The sequence below is a fragment of the Ixodes scapularis genome, unplaced genomic scaffold (genome assembly GCF_016920785.2).
Source record: "Ixodes scapularis isolate PalLabHiFi unplaced genomic scaffold, ASM1692078v2 PGA_scaffold3__209_contigs__length_174095766, whole genome shotgun sequence".
In the NCBI taxonomy this organism is placed as follows: Eukaryota; Metazoa; Arthropoda; class Arachnida; order Ixodida; family Ixodidae; genus Ixodes; species Ixodes scapularis.
Genome location: NW_024609868.1, coordinates 159,186,482 through 159,208,569, shown reverse-complemented (window position 1 = coordinate 159,208,569; position 22,088 = coordinate 159,186,482). Strand labels below are relative to the sequence as shown.

Below are 22,088 nucleotides of genomic sequence, written 5' to 3'. Positions count from 1 at the left end.
TACCATCACCAGGACAACAATGTAAGCTTTTTTCCCCAATCTGGTACTTCCGGGAGTGCTGTTTTTGCCACAGACAGCTGGTGGGGGACAGTGATAGACCAACTGTTTTATCAGGACAGATAATTTTACAAATACCGCAGAAAACAGAATAAGAGTGGGATGAGCTCTTAAAATGCAAATAAAACAAAACAAAAACTTTACAAAGTTGTGCGTTTGCCTGAACATGCTTCTGGAGTTGAAAAATGAGGAAAAATAGAGAAATCGACAACCGCGAGAAACAGAGCGCTGCAGTGCTTCTGTATCCCATTGAAAACTTTTCTGTCTTGTAAGGCTTAGTCCTATCTGAATGCAACATTTTGGTAGCCTACTTTAGGAATACGCGCAAGCGCCATGCATAATTTGCATGATCCCTTCATGCTATTCACCCATTTTTTGTGGTGTCCCAAAGTTCTGCAGTTTAACTCCAAATATAGTGACCATGGTCCTTAGTAAACAATGTCTTTAAATTACGTATTACGAAAACCACAAGATTTTATTTTCGAGGAGGTGATTATTTTCCTAAGGCGACCTATTTCTGCTCATCTGTTTAAAAATACCATCGCGTATCGTCGACCAGGGACGCTACTTCTTTGAATTGAACTGCACATAATGGAACTGCGATTTTATTCTGGTTACTTCTATTACTTGCTGAAAAAGAATCTGGTGCCTTTGAAGTCAATACAAATTACTAAATTCGCAAGCATCTCCAAAAGTAATTGAGTTAACATTCTGGAATAGTAACTTGAGTAGTAGTTTAGATACTTTATACAGGAGCTATTTAGTAATTTATCTTAAATACTTTTGTGGAATATCTTGCCCAACACCTCAGGTAATGCAGTGTAACACACCGGAGTGACGTTTGGTGTCGCGTGACTTGACGTCACACGGCACCATAAAAAAACCACGTGACCATGTCACGTGATGTGACGTCGCGTTGCGTCATGGCAAACCAAGTAGCTTCCGATAACGTCATGCGATTTGAAGCCAGAGTCTCAAGCCGGTGCATCATGTTACGTTACACAGAATGGGACTGGTGTTCGTGTGTCGTCATGCATGTGTTCCAAATCCCACCCAAATGGATCCAAACTACTCCGACGGTTCGTGTCCTGTGAGGACACAGATTGAAAAGTGCTGGACGCGGGTAGGTTTTGGAACACCAAGGTACAAAACCCTTACCCTGGAGTAAGATCGAGTAAATTTTGGAACACGGCCATGATGTCCCGTTATTGTTTTAAGTGACAAGCAGTACTGTTTCCAACATAGCAGTTTTTTCGCACAACTTAACGGTTTTATCAGCTGTTTAGTAGGACAAATTGACTTTTTGAGGGTGTTGAGATTTTTTAGCGTTTTTGAAGTCATGTTAGCGGGTTTTTTTCTCCGGCAATCTACAATGTTTTCAAATTTACAATTGTTAGCCTTAATGCCTTAATTTATTTTGCAAGCTAGAGTCATGGGGTCATAATATTTGCTTTCTCTCAGCAAAACTGTTTTAGTTAGAAGAACGCTTGCGACGACATTGGAATATTATGGAAATTAAAGTGTCATTTTTAAACATGATTTTAGCTGATTTGTGCGTGCATACATATACGTTTTTGAAGTGGGCCAAATAAAATGGGTTCAGTTAACTAGGCACAAAACTTTAAAAAAAACACATGGGGGATATAATCTTTTTTTAACTTGAAGTCTTGTTACTTGAAGTTTCAAGCAACGTTAGACGGGTCAGATACCTCTAGTGGAAAATATAACTTCCTACAAAGCACGTAAATTGAATCTAAAAAATCTTTAAGTTAAACCACATTTTACACGAAAGATAGAAACGATACAGATGTACGTCGGTATGCAGGTGTGGTAAGAAAACACCTGGTAACAGTAAAATCATGCGATGGACATCGTTCTAGTCATGGCAGCGGCGCGCCTTAGTCAAACAGCTGACTTCTACAAATTATTTTACTTATTGAGCTTTTTGTTTACTAATTATAGCAGTAAATTGTCTTAAAAACTCATGACTTCACTTTGCCTCAAAGAGATCAATCATAGGGGTTCATCAGAATTTCCACTCTGTGTTTTTAATTATTTAGTTCGCAACACTGTTGACGATAGTCACGTTGAGGACGTCATGTCAACATCGTCCGGTGAATTTAGCGGGGCACACATCCCGCCAACGTCTGCGGGACATCAGTCCGCTTTATTTGCGGGCATGTAATGGCATTTTTTGTGACTATTTGTTGACGTTCGATTTTTTTTCGACGACACGTTATATTTGTATTTAGGATTTGAGGCCTTAAAGGGGCACTAAACCACTTTCCATGACACTCCATTTATTGCGATAACTGAATTTATATGCTCTAACCATCCATAAAAAAAATCATTAAATTCATGCGTGGACCATATTTTATTAAAATCGGAATCTAAGCAGAATAAAACACCCGCATAATGCGATGACGTCACGTATAGTCCTTATATATCTTTGCACGTAATGCAGCGTGGTGCACGTTCTGCTTAGTAGTCGTAAGGCCGTGACTAGGGATGTCACAAACCTACCGAGGGCCGATTTTGACCACATTCGACCTTCACAAACTTCTGACGCAAAGTTAGACAAAAGTTCGATTGAGGTTCGACTATCATGCGCCCACCTAATAATCGAAAACGGAGGACAAGCTACGCCAGATGGCAGAGAAGGGTTGAAGAATAACTATACCATTCAAAGCTTTAGTGTCGGATTTTATATAAAAAATCGCGCCAAGATGGTGCCGGACAAACACGTACGTGCTGACTGCTCTGGGGAAATCCTCGGTCGGCAGCATTGCCTTGAATGTTGCGGTGACTCTGACCAGCGGTTTCATTCCTAATATATAAACTCAAACGCATGGCGAATACGACGTGCTGATGGGCAGCGGACTAAGTAAGAACAAATGCACATCATGTACCCGACGGCAAAACTCGACAAGTGACACGCCCCTCTTTTCGGAAGAGGCCGACGGTGCCAAAAAATCTAACCAGTGATTGCGACGGTGAGAATGAAAACAAGCTTCTCAGGATTGTGGAAGTGGTCCTCGAGAAAGTGGACAAGCTTACAGTGAAAGTGTCACGTCAAGGGCAGTGATTGCTTCGCTACGTGACCAAAGCGAAAAACTTGGAGCCGATACGACCAAAACGCTGAATGCTATAAACAAACTGTGGGCTGGAATTTAAAAAAAACACCTCTTTCGCGCCCCGAGATAAACATCCGAATACCTTTAAGGGCGTTGTGCAGGCAGGTTCAGCACCCGGCAGATCAACCAGCACTTTCCCACGCACTGTCTCGTCACGAAACGACGCGAGGACAGCCTTGAACGCCATAGCCACGATGTCTAACGAGCAGAGAAATCAACGGTACAACACCCACCAAGCAACGACGGATGAACCTGATGACGGTTTCATCGTTTTATTGTCGTGAGACGGAATAAGAGTACAATGAGATCCGGCACATGCAAGTCTTGAACCATCTTGAGTGGATTTCGCCCACGAAAACTTTTCTTCTTGACACGCCTTCACCCGAACACAACATCTGAAAGTGTATGTCAACTCCTGGTTTCAGTTACGGAGGCAAGCGGTTTTCAATGCGCCAGGCTAGGAAGTAAGTTCAACACTTAAGCACCATTCCACATTGCGGTAGACGATGACAAGGTGGGCATCGTCAGGGACCTTGAACTGTGGCCTGACGGCTGTCTTTTTTGGCCTTTCTGCTGTCCGTTAAAGAACAGTATGCGTTTAAGTCAAGGGAATAATCAGCACAGCAATGGCAATGCATAGATCATGAAAGTTCTTTTACTACCATAACGTACGTAGCATGGGGGGAAAGGTTGCGATATTCAGGGAAAATTGCCTTGCTTTCAATTGCGACATTTATTGCATTACCTGAACGTGGTTGCGAGATGATATTTCAAGTGTCGAGTATTTTCCCTCCCAGTACGTAATTTTCCGCGGAGATAAAGATTACAAACGTTGCAAGCAGATTCTCTGGAGCGGCCTGCTGATAGCGATAAGAAGTTATCTGAATTCTTTCCGCAGACCTGATTTAGAGAGCTACCAAGAGTGTGTGTGGATCGATATTAGTGTTGACGGTCAGCCCAATATCCTCTTGAAAAATTGCTATTTTCCCCTCAATGTAACTGCAATACTTTTAGTTCAACTATCCACCATTCCTTGAACACTATATATTTTACAAATTACCATGTTTTTATTACTGGCAATTTTAAACTGCCACATATGAACTGGAACACTATCGTAAACTCCAGTAACTCAGAGGTGCGCCGGTAAGCCAATTACCTCTCCCAACTCGTAAACTTCTTCAAACTGCTCCACAAAAATACTTTTCTGAAGTGCGAGGGCAACCTATTTTACCCTTTTCATCACGAATGTCAATGAGTGTACACTCGAAGGTGCCAGGGTTTCACTGGTTCCAATAAACACCTCCCATGTTCCATTTGGGCTAACTTGGATGATATTCTGTAAACGGGGCCAAGCGGGCCCGCGACCGACAGCTTTTTCGTACTCAAAGGAGAATTATCTAGGATTCTGGAAAAGTAGATTGGCCAGTTATCACGTCATCTGAAGTAGACGTAAACTCACGAGTATCAATACTTACAGACATAGTCACGACAGCAATGAAAGTGGTTATCATGGTCTCTAAATACCATAAAAGTAAACACTATCCGCACGTAATCATATCCCCCATTCACGCTTAAAAGCTCGAATGGGGGATATGATGACGTCCATTTGGTTGCGTGTGCACACTGGCAGCTGCTTACTCATGGGAAGATAGTGCGCCGCTTATTATACACACTGAAATGTTCGGTTCACCACCCCCTTTAAGATCTATCATCAAGTCAAAATCTAATCATACGCCATTTAATGGACTTCAGATTGAGTGAGGCATTTTCAGTGGAGGTGACATGGCAGATGCTATCAATGATTATTTTATAAACGTTGGTGCTCACAATCGCCCGAATACCACGTCATCGAGTATTTTTACACGTGCTTACCTAGAACATACTAGTATGTTGAATCCTGTCACTTTTGAAGTTGAGGCAGTCATAAAAACAATACAAAGTAAAAGCGCTTCCACGGATGATAACATAAAAGCCGAACCGATCAAACACACATCTATCATTATAAGTGAGCCCTTGCAACATATTATGAATCTTATATTTAAAACTGGTAGTTTCCCATGTGTTTTAACAACTGCGGCAGTAATTATACGTCTCTTTTTTTTTGGCCCCTCCGTAGATGAAATAGAACAAGAGGCTAATAACTACCTACAAGATCTAAACAGGCGGCTCGGCGTAAATAAAATACAATTAAATGCTGCAAAAACAAAGTGAATGGTTTGTACGCCAAAAAATAAACAAGATTCATAAACTGCCGTGTTAGGCAATAAACAATTGCATTATGAACCATATAACTGATTGCATATTTTTAGGGGTATGGTTTAGTGACAAACGGTAATGGACAACACAAACTGAGCATATAAAAAGTGACCTCTCTAGAACAGGACGAATAATTTATAAGGCAAAAGAGCTCTTACCAACATAGTTGGAGGTACAAATGTACTACACCACTTTTTTTCAAAAACTTCACTACTGTTTACTAGTTTGGGGCACCATGGTTAAGACCAACTATAATGGACTTATAAGTTTACAAAAACGTATCTTAAGAATAATGGCCAACTCGAATCACGCTATTGAAGCCGAAACCCTATTCAAACATTAAATATATATCCACTTTTTAAGCTTTACCATTAAGCTTTTCAGCTTATTTATAGAAACGGAGTTAGCGGCTGTGGCCTCATTCCTGCAAACCTGTCTGAATATGATTCAAGGGAAAGAGGACATCCAGACCTCCCATCTATTAGGACTAACTACGGCAAAAAAAATCAATTTTAGGTTCCCCAGCTCCCAAATGCAGTCGGCAATAACGTAACAATTACTGGAAACAAAATTACATTTAAAAAAGATCTACGCTTCTTTTTAATTGCCAATGAGTTAATACTTCTGTTGAGACATTGAAATACATTTTTGAGTATTCTAACCAGTATTTTTTGGTGAATCCGTTTTCATTACAAATTTTGTATATATATATATATATATATATATATATATATATATATATATATATATATATATATATATATATGTTTATTTATTTATTTATTTATTTATTTTATTACCCTCAAGGCCCTGAAATTTTACAGAGTGTAGTAGGGCAAGTTAAATATGGAATACAAACAATATACAAACACTAAAAGCCAAGAACTAAAAATGTCTAAAAAATGTGTAAACAAGTTTAGAAATCATAGAAGGCAAACGAACAGACAAAGATATTAACATATGTAAGCACACACCGCACTCTTAAATAAGGCAAAGGACGGTATGTTTAACAATTGCACGTGAAGGCGCTTTCACCCTAAAGATGTTCTGGGAGTAAAATAGTTATAATAGGCCGAGGTATTGCAATAACAAAATTCCGACTTTCCCACATAGAGGTCGTTCAAGCCATCACCCAGATCCACCACCTACGACTTGGCGGGAAGGACTACCCAACATACACGTATGTGGCCTCCCCGGACAACTCCATCAAAGGGGTAGTCCACGACATCGAACCGGGTTCCAGCCCCGAAAAACTCCTCCATCACATAGAGGCCCCAGGATACAGGATCCTGCATGCCCGTCTGCTGGGCAACACTGGCACGGCCCTCGTCACGTTTGAGGGACGGAAGATCCCCCCGTACGTCCAGTACCAGAGCGCGCTTCAGCGCTGCTTCCCCTACCGGCCCATCAGACAGGTTTGCACTAAATGTCTGGTGGCGGGGCATCGGGCCGACGTCTGCCCCACGCCGCACATAAAAATATGCCTCAAGTGTGCAGTACCCAACCCCCCAACCGACCATGTGTGCGCCCCGAAGTGCACCCAGTGCCGCGGCGACCATCCCACCAATGATACAAGCTGTCCGCAGCGGTTTGCCAAACCCCGAGCAACTCAGCGCGTCAGCCGCCCAAGTAGGAGGGGAGGACACGGCAACACAGGCCGTGACCGCAGCAACAACAGGCGACAACAGAACCAGACCCGCTCCCAATCCCGCCCGGCCTCTCGCCCAAATTCCCGTCCTGGCCAGCAACCTCGGGGAAACCTGCCCGGCCCAAACAGACACCGGCGGGAGCATCCGCCAAGCAGGAAGCCACCAGTGGCCAGGCTCTTCAATCGGACAACACCCGGACGGAGCCCTACACCGACACGCAGCAGGTGAGCTGGGCGACGCGGCTCACCGGGTCTCAGACCTTGCCCCCAACCACCAACCCATTACCCCCCCCCCCCCTCCCGCGGCACCCACAACAATCTCCCTAGCTGATACGCGGCAAGAGAGGGTAGAAAATCTCCTCCTCCAAATCATGGAGCGCCTCACTCGCATGGAGGGGCGCATTACTGCGCAGGAGCGGCGAGACACTGATCCTGCTGCCCCCGTTACTACGAGTATCCCTTCCGCAGAAACAATCTGCCACACCCTTAAAGAGGTTACAGATAACATCCGCGCCCACAACCAAAAATTCGACCAAATCCAGGCCGACATTCATGACTTAAAACAAGCCAAGCGGGATTTCTACACCACCCGCAAAAATAGGCGGATAGAAACACGCTGCCAACCATACCCCCCACTATCCCTGCCTCACGATGACGGCACGACGCCCACCGAGTTGTAACCCAACTCGGGTGTGGCAATGGAACTGTCGAGGGTACCGCAGGAAACGCGCTGCTCTTGCGCAGCACATTGCCCATCAGAAATTCCCTCCAGAAGTACTTGCCCTGCAGGAAACTGGTATCATCCCCACCCTAGCAGGCTACCAAGCCTTTACCTCCCCAGACCATCCGCAGGTGGCCACGCTAATTGCTAACCACATTACGGCTAAGCAACACACCATTGCGGGGACCTCAATTGGACACGTTCTAGTTGAACTCCTCCCCACGCGCAGGCATTCCCCCAGTCTTTTCGTACTTAATATATACAGCCCTCCTAGTCACCGTAAAGACGCATTTGAACGCATATTCTCGAGTGATTTAACCTTATCCCAACAAAATCTTCTCATTGTTGGCGACTTCAACGCCCCACATCAGGCTTGGGGCTATCCCAAGGCCACGGCCAAGGGAAATCGGCTATACGAAACGATATGTCAACATCAGCTCACCACCCTTACCGATCCCACTTGCCCGACGCGAACAGGCAACAGCATCACAAGGGACACTTGTCCCGATCTCGCCTTCGTAAAATTCACCCCTCACGCGGAATGGACCAACACAGAGGAAACCCTCGGGAGTGATCATTCCATAATTGAAATTGAAATCGCTCTCAATTCGCAAAGAAAAGCCCTTCGGAAGCAGGCGCTTACTGACTGGGACGCCTTCCGAAAAGCGCGAAAGGACAAAAACTCCCCCTCACCTCCAGACTTCGAATCTTGGCTCCAGCAACTATGCGTGGACGCTAAAGAACCCACAAAATTACTTACCCTCACCCCAGATACCCCAGCAGTAGATCCATACCTTCTCCATCTCTGGGAGGCCAGGCGAGGCCTCCTTAAACGATGGCGCCGCCAAAGGCTTAACCGCAAACTTAAATTAAAAATTGCTACACTGACAGAGGAGGCGTTCCAATATGCCTCCAAATTAGCGCAGTCTAACTGGCACCAGGTATGTGACAGGTTTCAGGGCACGTTGAGCACCGCGCACGTGGTCCTTCCTGCGGCACCTGCTCGATCCCACCAAAGGCAAACGGCACTCAAGCCAGACGCTCCGAAAAATAATCCACGATCACCCGGGCACGAATGCTGATATACTTCGGGACCTCACCGAGAGATACATTGGCCCAACGATCAACACAGACTACCCCAACTACAGGGGGTCCGCCAATCCCGACCTGGACAGACCTTTCACGACAACGGAGATCACCCATGCTGTGCTTACCCTCACGAGAAACACGGCCCCTGGTAAAGATGGAATCCAGAACCGCCTCCTTCGCAAATTCGATCCTGACTCTCTCGAAGACCTCACCACGTACTTCAACCAGATCTGGGAAACCCACAAACTCCCGGAAGACTGGAAACATGCTGAGATTGTTCTAATCCCAAAGCCCGGCAAACCACCCAGCCTGAACAACCTACGGCCTATCTCCCTTACATCATGTCTCGGGAAACTGTTCGAGCACGTTGTGCTTAACCGTCTGCAGCCCTTCGTCGAAGACACAGAAGCCTTCCCACACACCATGTTTGGATTCAGAGCCCACCTGTCCGCTCAAGACGTGCTTCTACAACTCAAAGAAGACCTCATAGATAATATATCCTCCTGCAGCACCCAAGCTCTCCTCGCTCTAGACATTAAAGGAGCTTTCGATAGCGTCAGCCAGACCCTAATTCTTCAGAACCTAGCCTCCACAGACTGCGGAGAGAAGACTTACAACTACATATGTAACTTCCTTCGCAACCGCACAGCGACCATTGGCATAGATTCCATCCGAACGGACCCTCTACCCGTCCCCAACAAGGGCACCCCACAGGGCTCCGTTCTCTCCCCCACACTTTTCAATCTGGCCATGCGCAAGCTGCCCGAACAGTTGGAGGAAATCCCGCCCATCAGACACACCCTATACGCAGACGATCTCACCATTTGGACCACCTCGGGGTTGGAGGGCTCCATACAAGACGCACTACAAACCGCGGTAGACACCGTCCAACGATATCTTACTTCGGGCAACTTGCAATGCTCGGCCGAGAAATCAGAGCTACTCCTCCTGCATCGCCGAAACAAGCGGCACCCCGACCAGAATAGCAATATCGAACTCTACCTCGATGGCAGCATCCCCATCCCGACGGTGCCAAGGCTCCGGGTACTTGGCCTCCATCTGCAGGCAGACGGTAGGGCAAACTACACCATACAAACCCTCCAAAAAACAGTCACCCAAATCATGCGCATGGTGGGACGCATCACAAACCGCAAACACGGGCTCAAGGAGACCGACGTGATCCAGCTCACCCAGGCTCTCATCACCAGCCGCATCACCTATTCCATCCCATACCTCAACTTAAACCAGGGTGAGAAGAACAGAATAAATATCCTTATCCGCAAAGCCTTCAAGATTGCTCTGGGCCTGCCACTTTACGCCGCCACAGATAAGCTCCTAGCCATGGGCGTACATAACACCCTTCAAGAGCTCGTACAAGCACACCTAGCCAGCCAGCAAGAACGGCTCGCCCTCACCCCCACCGGCCGCACAGTCCTCCAGAACTTACACTTCCCGATACCCAGCTCGGTGCGGAACACGGTTCGCCTACCAACGGCCATACGAGACCACATTCAAGTGGCCCCGATCCCCAAGAACATGCATCCCATCCTTCACTCCGGCCGCCGCATTGCCCGAGCTCGGGCCCTCCAACACAAATATAGCAGCAAGGCAGACACCCGTTTTACTGACGCTGCCATGTACTCGGATCAACCAGCGGCCGCAGTCAGCGTGATAGACCACGATCTCAAGACGGTAGTTACGGCCTCCATCCGCACTATCAATCCAGTGGAGGCAGAAGAAATGGCCATCGCCCTGGCAATCGCCTCCGGCAAGGAATACCTCAATATCCTCTCCGATTCCCAAACCGCCCTGCGACGATTCCGAGCGGGCAGGATCTCACCATGCGCTCTGCGCATCTTAACAGACCTCAAAACCCCGCTTCCAGAAACGAAGCTCATCTGGACTCCTGGCCATGAATCTGTAGATGGAAATCGGCAAGCCCATGCCGTAGCCCGAGCCTGTACACACCGGGTGCCACAAACAGAGGACCACAACACAATTCTCAAATTTATTCCCGTACCCAACCAATACTCTGAAATCCTCATTCATCAACGAGGCGAGAGATTTAGATACCCCCCTCCACATCGGAGCCTAACGCGGGAAGAGGCCGTGATCTGGCGCCAACTCCAATCCCACACCTACAGACACCTCGCCCTCCTCCACAAGTTTTATCCCACCATGTACCCTGCTAGCTGCCCACATTGCTCAGGGTACCCCTCCTTATACCACGTCACGTGGGCCTGCCGATCCCACCCATCCCTTCCCCCATCTCCTCCCCTTCCCCGGAGACTTGGGAAGCTGCGTTGCTCAGCTCGCACCCGGACGACCAGCGTAGTCTGGTTGAGCGGGCCAAGGCAGCAGCGGCCAGCACTGGAGCCCTGGACTAGGGGCCCCACCCATCTTCGGATATTTCCATATTCAAATAAAAGTTTGCATCATCATCATCATCACGTCGTCCGTCCACGGCAACTTCACCTCCGGGAGTTGCCGCGTTGAGTTTTTCGGGCAGGAAATGGGAGACAGGCTGTCACGGCGTGACCGATGGAAAGGCGATGCGGAACGTCGGGGGAATGGAGACCTTGAAGCTCGTGGTGCTGTCGGCGCTGGTGACGGAGGGTGACGGAGATATTCCTCGATGTCACGAGGGCGTTCGCCGTGTCTTGGGCAAGGGTCATTCGGTGCAAAACCTCGGAGGCGCATTTGTCGGTACGGGCAGCACCGGTAGACGGGAGCGGCCTCGCCGCAGTGATAACATAACGGTTGTCGATCGGCCGTGCGCCACACATCCGTCTTCCTAGGCTCTAGTTGTTCGGTGCGGACGAGCTGGGGCTGCCCTTCCCGACGTTGGAAAGTATGCGCCTCTATTTTAATGCACTTGTGCCCCAAAATAAAGTGGAGAAAGGTTAGCGTGGAATTCATCGATGTCGGCGAAACAGCGTGATTGAGCGCTGGGGTGAAACTAACCCCGGCTTGCCACGCGCGCCTTTTGTAGCCGTGTACGCTTCTGGCACATTCGGCCTAGAACGTTCAGCGAGTAGAATATTCGTAACTCGATCAGACGAAAAAGTTCTCGAATTTGCGAGAACGCCACTTAGAAAGAATAAATAAAGAAACATTCCGCTCCCTGGAATTGAACCCCTCACGTCCGCGCAACAGCCAAGTGCGGTAACCATTCGGCTACGCACGCGCTCGCTCAGCGACGCGCGTGGCATTATCCTTGATCAGCAATCTTTGAGATCTATGTACAGCGTGTCACAAAAGAAAATTTAAACGGTCGTTTTTACCGCAAAAATAAACTAGGCGTCGCGGCACGCTGATTCTCCGCCCAAAGGTAGCGCTAGAGATCACAACCAGATGCCAAATTTTCAGCCCGATCCGATGCCTTAATAAAAAGTTATAAGTGATTTTCTGAAAATTGCAATGAGAAAATGGCGGCCGACGGAGTTTTCGAATACATGGCGCTCTATGGCACCAGAAACCGAAAACGGGCGAAAGTGGGCTCAATTTTCCTATTGAAATTTTCAGAAAATAACATAACTTTTGATGAAGTTATCGGATCGGGCTGAAACTTTGGCACCTGGTTGCTGTCTGGTTGTAACTTCTAGCGCTACCTTTGGGCGGAGAATCAGTGTTCGGCGATGCCTAGTTTATTTTTGCGGTAAAAAAACCCTGTAAACTCTTTTTTTTTTTTGTGTGACACACTTTACTTATACTTGTAAGGTAATAAAATTATTTTTGCTTTTCTTATGCAGTCCATTAAATTTTGATTGTTCATATAACTTCGAAGAGGAATACGTTTTGATTACAGCCCATTACTGTTAAAGAAATATCTCATTTACAACTTTCTTTATCCAGCAGAATGAGCCCTTGCGTGGGTTCTGAAGTTGTGATGCACAGTTAACTAGCTCTTGAAGTGCTTCCAAACTTGGTAAATCAATGCCGCATAGAATAATAAAACCCTTCACACAGCCTCCTCTCCCTTCATGAAGCGTCATCAGAGTCGGATCGCGCTAACTCGATTATTGGACCCAAGCCCGACCTTCGACGCCCTGATTGGACACGAGCCCCAGACGAACACTGGCACAGCACTCGTGCCCAATCTCAGGCCTCGATCGATCTGACTGTGATGACGCGTGCGGATTCCTTCTGTCTAGGACCTTAGGAAGTGTTGGTCAGATGTGGTATAAAATACGTTTTCAAGGAGGTTTTGACGAGCGTGTTGGAATAGATGTAGCAGTAAGAAAGCACAAAACAAACAGAAGGACGAAAACAGACATGTACAAGTTTTCATGTTACAACAACATATATTTGACGCCAGCGAACTCTGCACCGACATACGTCGGTGGGGAAGGAGGGAGGAAGCGAGAGGGAGAAAAAAAGGGGGAGAAGGGGGCGAGATGGAGGAGAACGGGGGAGAAGGGGAGGTAGCATATTCGCATACGGAAACAAATTTGACGACCGAAGGCTGATAGAAGGGCGATCTTGTTGTTCAGGGTGGTGCAAGTGGGGTCCGGGGAAACGCCAGCCTCACAAACACGAGTTCTGGCTCAGTCAACGTGAGGAATGGGGATGCCATATTTCTCTTGGTCGTCGTCATCCTATAGGCGTCAATTATCTCTCTCTCGTAGCGCTCCCGGTGGCCCCCGACAACGTTTGTCTCGTTAGACAGTGAGTGCATGCCTGGCAATCTCTGCTTCGCAGGTCCCCCAGCAGGTCGCTGCTACTTTTTCTTAATGTCATTTACGAAAACAGTTTTTAATGGGCATATGAGTCCAATATATGTTGAGTCAGAACATACTAAGCTAATATTTGAACACAATTAAAAATAAAGTGCTTGTAAAATAACTCCTTAAATCCGTCACTCCATGTTTCCACCCCTAGCTTTCATATAAGAGAAACGTACTACCCGTGTATTCCAGCAAATAACGTTATAATAATACAGTGTTTAGTGGGTTGTATAAGAGCATAAACGTATTTCAGCATATTATGTAGTAAGATAAGAAAAGTAAATATGAGCCAGAAAGCACTTCCCAGCGTGAACAAGTGAAGTTACAAGCATATATAAAGTAAACAATTTTGTGCAATTTAAAAGCTACACCAACAGAGCGACACTTGCACCCAAATTGATATAAAGTATCTAGGAAAGGTATTTTGCGGTATTGTTCAACCCACAGCTATGCCAAATGTGCGCATAAACGCGTTCGAAAGAGAAAAAAAGAAAAATATGAAGACACGAGCGTCACTCGATAAGCTAGAAACATCTAACTTAATCATGCTGGCTTGCTTTTAAAGATATCTGACGTTTTTAGCACACGGGTTACGCATTTTCTAAGTATAGGGTCCTTACTACTTTTTTCTACAATTTCAGTGTGAAGACGCTTGAACAATTTTCACATTCTTGAATGCCATTTCAAATTTTACTCCACGCGATTACCTGTAAGCAATTTGAGAACGACGCAGTCCCCAAATAAGGTCCGAATACAAGGTATAAGGCCCTCGGCTGTCTCCTGGTACTATGGAAAATTCCTCAAAATGAGGCCTTTTTGGGAAAACCGGTCTAGGGGAAGTAGGAATGGTTCGGCCGTTTTCGAGCATTCACTCATCATTTCAAATTCGGGCATGCCCGCCTCGCCTTGACATTGTTTTAGATCAAACTCGTGACAAAATATGACATGCATGAGTTCTTAACATCAGAAGTATAAAATTTAAGGCCCTCAACCCTGATCTGTTGCAACGGCATATCCTCTAACATAAGCCATCTTTGAGAAAACGTGCCTCAAAATCGGAATGGTTCGGCTGGTGTTAGGTATTCGTTCATCATTTCAAACTTAGGCTCCTGTTTCTCGTCTGGAAACTTTTAAAGATTGACCGAGTTCTCAGCTTGTAAATAAATATAAAAATGGAAGGCCCTCGACTAAAAGCTGCTTGTATGGCAAATACCCAAAATTAGCCATCTTTGAGAAAACGTGCCTCAAAGTGGGCGTGGTTCCTGTGCTTTCAGGCATTCCTCCCTTCACCATTTCAAATTTGGGCACCTACGTCTTATCCGAGTTCTTTTTGAGATCGGACCAAGCTCTTAACTGGCGACAAAATATAACATTTAAGGCCGCCGAGTACAAGTCGGTGCCGTTAAGGAACCCTGTTCTTCTGCCCTGTTCAAGGAATGTAATACCAACACGGATATATCAATGTGTACATCTCCCAAATTGTGTTGCTATTTAGCTAGTCAGGTGCGGGATATTGGAATAATTGATTTATTATAACAATTTAGAATGTGCAAAAATATTACTTCTTATACGTTTATTCACTACGGCGCTCCAATTATTGGCAATATTAATACATTTATAAATCATATAAAATTAATTATTCAAAACAAATTCGAAAACGTTTTGACACTTTCAAATTATCGTAATATTAAACAGCCGTTCTGCTGTTTAATACCCTAAAAATAATTTTGGCAAACAAAAACAAAATGTACTCTGCACATTATTGACTCTCATGGTTCAATGCAGTCGAATGGGAAATCTTGTATTTTGTTGAATTTTTAAACTCAACTGGTTTAAATTCGGCTCTTTCTCAAACTTTTGCGTGAGGTGCCTCCGAATTATATCTTTTACGGGTGTAACACACATCTTAGACATCACCGAATTCGCCATTATGTTTGAAAGGAATTGTATTTAGTGTATACAATAATAAGGAGTTTTTTATACCTATTTAATAAACTCTACACTTCGATTGACTTAGATACTATTCGTAGTGGCAATACGCCAAAAAGATTATTCGACCGAAGAGCCTGCAGTTTGCACGTAATCTTGAAATTTCGGCACAAGAATTACGGTATTCGAATAATGGAGAAGTAGCATGGGCAAAGTGTTTTAAGCCTAACTTTTGGGTTGTATTGCCATGTTTGTATATTAAATACACCGCCTTCTATGGGAGCGCTGCCGCAGCCCGCTAAAACATAGCGCAAGCAAAGATTTCGGGGGATTATGGTGCCGAACATGAATTATAGATATTGCGGTTTGTTTACCAGATAGAGGTTTTTTTTTATGTTGTATATTATTTTTGTATGATTTTTTTTTTCTTGATATATATGAGATGTCTTTTGTAGATCGAGAGCTTACAGGCCAGCGGAGAGTCCAGAAAACAAAGAAAATCACAAAGGACCGTACGTGATTAAGGAAAGACTCCCCAACAATCCCTCCCTCATGGGAGAACTTCTATTGAGTAAACGAAACCAAAGATGCAACTGTGGTATTGCTCCTGTGGACAAGCTAAAACACTGAAGCACAGGCGACATTGACTCAGAAGAGTCCGAAGAAGATTCCGACCGGGCCGGTAAATAAAGCACGACGGCCGAGTGTAGCCCACGGTTTGCCACAGGTGCGCGAGATGGGTTCACATGTCCTGTCTGCGGGGGCTCGCAGTTGGGGAAGGGGGGGGGGACTTCACACAGACAAACACTAGCGCGGTCTGTGGGAGCAGAAGCCATACCGGCATGCTCCCTCCTCCTTTTAATGCAAAGTATCCATTAGCTGCCTCTCTCGCAACCTATCTGCCACAAAATAGGGAGCCTATCGCCACGAAATAAGGAGCTCAACACGAGCCACGCATAGGAAGCGGCAGTACGCACTCTCATATTCGCATCCAGGCTATAAAGCAATCACTAAAAACGTTTAGCCTTTCCACTTAGGTGAAGAGGGAAGACCAGCGAAGCTGTACTATGGCGGGAATGAAGTAATGGACGGCCGCAAGTCGGCAGGCCAGAGTGGAAAGGCTCGAAAGGTTGCGCCATCTATGAGCGGCGGCGGCAAGCGAATAACCGTCAAACACAACACTCTGGACAGCTACCGCCATCTATGAGCGACGGCGGAAACAGAGTTTTGTGTCTACATTTCTTTGCGGGGGACACGATCCTGGGGAAACACGCCCTTGACAGCTCCGCTGTAAAAAGAAAAAAAATTCCAAGTAGCGCGCTACAGTCGCAGTGAAGTCAATGATTGCGTCGTAAACCATTTATAAAACCCAATATTGAGGCACTCGTCGTGTCAGATGAGACGGGACCTCGCAACCGACCACTACCTGCAGAAGAAGAGTTCCTTGAGAGGCAACGGCGTCGTGCAGCTGCCCAGCGACCCCGATACGCAACCAATGATCTCTATGACAATCGCTGGACCGCGCATCCCCGCTCCGCTAGTGCGGCCACCGGATGGCCATCTTGCATCTTGAAAAATCTTGTTTTTGGAGCGTTGCGGAGGCTGACGGCAGCGTGCTAAATACATGCTTTGTACTCGTTCGTCCTCATTTGCTCAAGAAGTTATTCAAAACCCTGTGTAAGCCGTGAGACTTTCTGTTGAAAACTCGTAGAAATATTTGCGGAATATTTAGGCCCAACTCGTCGAATGGAAGTTCCGTCTTTCTCGCGGCGTGATCAAACCTTCCTAGGCACGCCGAAACGCTGCGTGTCTGTGCCTTCGCACGCTTCGATACCGATCAAGAATCGGCGCCGCTGCAAAGTTTTGAAGATGTGTCGCGCGTAGATGTCTTTGCATCATATATCGGCCGCGGAGTTCTGAATCATCCAGCTGTTCCTGCGAGTTGCTATCAATAAAGGCGGGAAAATAATCTGTATGGCTGCTCTTATGCAGTGTTAACCATGGCTATGTTCCAAATCTACTCTAAGGGATCACATGGCAGCACTAATAGAGCAACGCTGTGGGGCAAGAAGTATTTACGAAGGCGAAACTACAAGACGGCGAGAATGGAAATGTTTGAAGCGTGACCCATGTGGTGGAGTGCAATTTGTTGATCAATCACAATTGGGCGAGCCGCGCTCAGGTGTCAAGTGCAATTAAGTAGGTTGATAATGAGCCAGAAGTGATCAATGATGGGCGGTTTTTCGCGGTATTCCGAAAGCCATACAACGACGAAAAAAATGCGTACCTTCCCTTTCTCTTCCGTCGTCACTGGACGCTGGACCAAGCTCGTTTCTGAACTGCGAGTGCCGCAAGTTACAAAAACAGTCGCCGGAGTGAAGTAAAACGCTGCTCCAAAGCCACAAACGGCTTCACGCACGTTGTCTCGCAAAACACATTCGCACGGCGTCGATTCTTGATTGGTATCCAAGGGTGCGAAGCAGGGGCGTACACAGGTAGGGGGGAGGGGGCTTTAGCCCCTCTCCCCACCCCCCCCCCCCTCGAAGCTTAGCCGACCCTTTAATATACACATGCATTTTGACTCCCTCTCCGTCTCCGCACCCCAAGTCGTCGACATCCTGGCCAACCTCAGCCCCTCCCGAAAAACATTCCTGGCTACGCCACTGGTGAGGAGATGCAGAGACGCAGCCATTAGGCGTGCCAAGAAAGCTTTAATCACGCCGCGAGATTGATGGAACTTGCTTTCAGCGAGTTTTGCCTTCGTTCCGGCGGCACTGCGCTACCGTAAAAATTTCTAGGTGTTCTTAACAGCAAGTCTCACGGCTAACACAGGGCTTAAAATAACTTCTCAGATGAATGACGACGAACGAGTAAAAAACATGGCTTCAGCACACTGTCGCCAGCCTCAGAAACGCTTCAAAGACGCGTAATTTCGAGATGCGAAATGGCCATCTTGTGGTCAACCTCAGGATGCTGTGACCAAATGGAGATGCGCGATCCAGCAGTTTTCATAAAAATCAGTGTATGCAACGAAGGTGGACGATGAGAAGAAACGGCGACTGCAACACATGCGGGAAGCCCATCGACAACGGCGCTTCTGCGAAACTGCCTCCTTGTAGGTGACGTCTTGATCGTTCACATATGATACATCGCGTATTGTAGACAACTAACGTAGTGGTTTCTGCTACAAATGAAGCATTAATCGACGCAGTCAATTTCCCCTAAATGCTGTACGACGTTAACATGTGCGTGTATGTATACACATTGAATAACACTTGGGCGTCCAGTACAATTTGGTCTTGCACGCGCTTAAAAAAAAAAGGCGCAAGGCAACAAGCACGTACTCTAAGCCAGGTATCCAAAAGAGAGGCTCTGCCTTTCTTTTCCTGTAGGTAGTCGTAATACGAACAAAAGCAAATGATGCCCATGAACCACGTAATTGCAAAGAAGCAGGTGACCACTCTCTGGTTTTAGCTTCTCTACATACGCTCGCAGCTCGCCTCTCGTCGTCCTTATCAGTTACTCACATCACCGGGAAAAGTTTCGGACACGGCTAAGTCGCGTGAAACTAAGGAAGGTTCCAACGAAACGCGCGATACCCCACAACTAATTCTCTCCAAATGCCGCATGAAAGTGGAGCGAAAGACTCGGGTGGGAGCATAACAACAAAAATTACATACGCTTAGAATATCCGTACTCCATTCCTAGATTATTGTTTTGTAGGCGCCGCCATTTTTTTGGCTTGTTCGAAGGGCACACAGTTGGTGATATTCACGATTAGAAATTTCGACTTGCTGAGCTCTGATGCGATGTCAGAAAGCTCGAGCAATATCGTTTCGCTGTAATCGCGGACTGTTTTTGACACTTTTGGAGGACGGAAAATCCTTTGCTTAGATGTTAGGCAAATCTCCATGCAACTGACTCCCTCTCTTGAGCTTGAGCTTAGACAACGAAATGGCGGAATTGTAGTTATACTAAACGTGGCGTTTTTAGTCGATTGAGTAGGAGGTATGAAACCGAGGCTCCGAGGAAACCAAGTCTGCAAGGCTACTCGAGGGAACTGCACAAGCTGTGACGCTGTAGCTCGAGGGACACTGACAGATATCTTGGTAGGTCATATGTCCGATATGTACAAACGTGGCCGCTTTTCCTAATCTGAGAGTCCCGCGATTCAATCGAATTTTTCTCTAAAGTCATAAAGTGGTTTATAAAACAAATATATTTGTAAACATATTTTCTAACGAGCAATTAAATATCGAACAAGCATTAAAAGCCTTTATTGTTTCTGCGGAATGACCCCTTTAATCAGAATATACAATTGGTTCAACAAATGAAGTACATTTTGCTCCACTTGGAGGCTAGTCGATTCGGAAGCCGGTCTCTCATATTGAACGTCGTCCATTGTTTCTATCACGTGAGGCATCCAGCGCGATGAGTCCCGTATTAAAAGCATGAGCTGAAGGATCCACCTATTTTTTGTGCTTTATGATTTATTTTTTATTTGTGTACTATAGCATGGCGTATAAACGACAAGGAACAATTTATAAACACTTAACCCTCAATAAAAAAAATAAAAAAAACGAAGCATAAGCGTGCAATGAATACGACAAATCAAGACGAAAACTTCAAGTAGAGCGTCGTTAAATATAGGCAGTGCTGCTGAAGTTAAAAATATGTTAGTGAGATTACGCCATTCGTTAATGTTGTTATGGGAGAAGGAATATTTAAACAAAGTAGCTATATACAAAGGTCATATGACTGCTTCGAAATGTTTGTTGCTCGTAGACCAGGAGCTTTGTTATTTACTGAGTAGTGACCTAGACAGAGGCACAAATTACCGTAGACCCTTATATAAAGAAACTCGGACCGATATATATCTTGCCGCTTAGATAAATCATGCTGTCATGAAACGATTGCGTGATTTATATTTTGGAAATTGAGGAGATATAATTATAACGTGCAGCTGCGTTGTATTTTTACCGTGTGCCATTGTTGTGTTACGTTCACTTCCCTACGCCGGGACATTTCTTAAGATCTCTGATAGCAGATGTTCTTTTTTTTTTTTTTGCTGCAGTTGATTGGACTGCGATGGGAGCAGGTTTTCATTGGTATCTTAGCGGTCTTCGGCTTACACCTTGCCCAAACGTACTTGTGACTCACTTGGGTCGTTTAAAACGTTTTACAGCGGAAATATACGAGCAAAATTAAATATCTAGCAGTTTATTGTAATTCTTTTTTATATTTTACCGCAAACTTTACGTAAGATGTGACATACTTGATTTTTCCGTATGTGGCAACATTTTTGTTTAGCGACTTTGAAAAATATTTAAATTACCCCCTTGGTGTATTTCTGAAATTTACGGAAGGTGACACCGTGGTAATAGCGTTTCGTTTGAATATACATTGACGGAGTAAAAATTAGCGTCGAATCTCGATGATGATGTTAACGTAGTCCAGCTTTTGTTCAATCATGTGTTACTAATAAACGAAAAAAAATGTAAAGCAGGTTATGCTTTAGTTTGGTGAGGTACGTTACTTGTACGTTTATTCACTTTGATGAGCTCATCGCAACTGTAACAGGACAAGAACCACGCGCCAAGTTTTTGAGAATATATATGTACCTGCTTCGTTCATTTGAGATAAAAAAAAAGTTTTATTATTACTAAATTATCCGAACCTTTGAAGCAGCTCGAAGGAAGCTCTATTTCATTCACCGATCACTCAAAAATGTTTTCAGATGTCTAAATGTTACATTGTTTGGTATACTCATACCGAATATCTAATGAATAAAACTATTTGCTTACCCTTCAGAAAAAGGCTAAGAAAAATGATCTTCGTAAATAGAACCATTGTGGTATGACACTCTGAAAGAAACAAAAATTAACAAATTATATATGTTCAACGCACACAATTTTGCCACTATGAATCGAATTGTGAAAAACGATCTCACCAAATATAATTCAAGATATTTTTCTTTCAATCCTTATTTTGTGAATACAAGCATTAGTATTATTATTTAGATGTTTTACAATTGTGCTCGAAAACAAGCACGAAGTATAGAAAAAACACTCGGCAACAAAACTACCTACCAACTTGCAGCAGTCCCGGCCAAACAGTGGAGCTTTATATATACACGAACCAGTGAAATCAAGACAGGTGCAGGAGTGTTATCTAGTGTTGACGTTAGTATATTTCGATTGTGACCAGCAGATGGAAACCTTCCGCACTTTCTTGCGGAACTGCCGAATAACTACTGCAGATTGCTTGTTTTCGTAAGCAAGCCGTTGAGTTCTGATATTTTACAGAGATAGCTTTTATGTCCTCTTCCCACCACTGGAAATGACGTTCCTTGTTGATGCAGTCGTAGCAGTCGCAGTTGTTTTCCTTGTTGAGGTTGTAATTGGCGTAGCAGATCGTCCGTCGTCTAATATGCAAAATTACTGCTGTGAAACGAATCAAATTGTTTCGTATCCGCGATGAAAACCGCCAGGCTAGGAAGCTTTCCTGAATCATGTATATCAGCGAGT

General features: G+C 45.3%; 2 protein-coding genes across 2 annotated transcripts in view; one reads left to right on the top strand and one right to left on the bottom strand.

The window, feature by feature from the left end:
• LOC115323325 overlaps positions 1 to 21,661 on the bottom strand; it is a 35,879-nt gene extending 14,218 nt beyond the window's left edge. The window contains exons 1-2 of the mRNA XM_040501067.2: positions 21,512 to 21,661; positions 21,366 to 21,425 (exon numbers count right to left, since the gene is read on the bottom strand). The gene's annotated coding sequence lies outside the window, so the exon portion shown is untranslated. The remainder of the gene's footprint in view (positions 1 to 21,365; positions 21,426 to 21,511) is intronic.
• Positions 5,079 to 14,288, top strand: LOC121837350. The gene is given in 7 exon segments (XM_042292943.1): positions 5,079 to 5,196; positions 6,561 to 7,076; positions 7,193 to 7,320; positions 7,885 to 8,792; positions 8,794 to 9,682; positions 9,794 to 10,597; positions 14,274 to 14,288. Coding segments are annotated over 7 exon segments (3,378 nt in total).
• Positions 21,662 to 22,088: the final 427 nt, after the last annotated feature.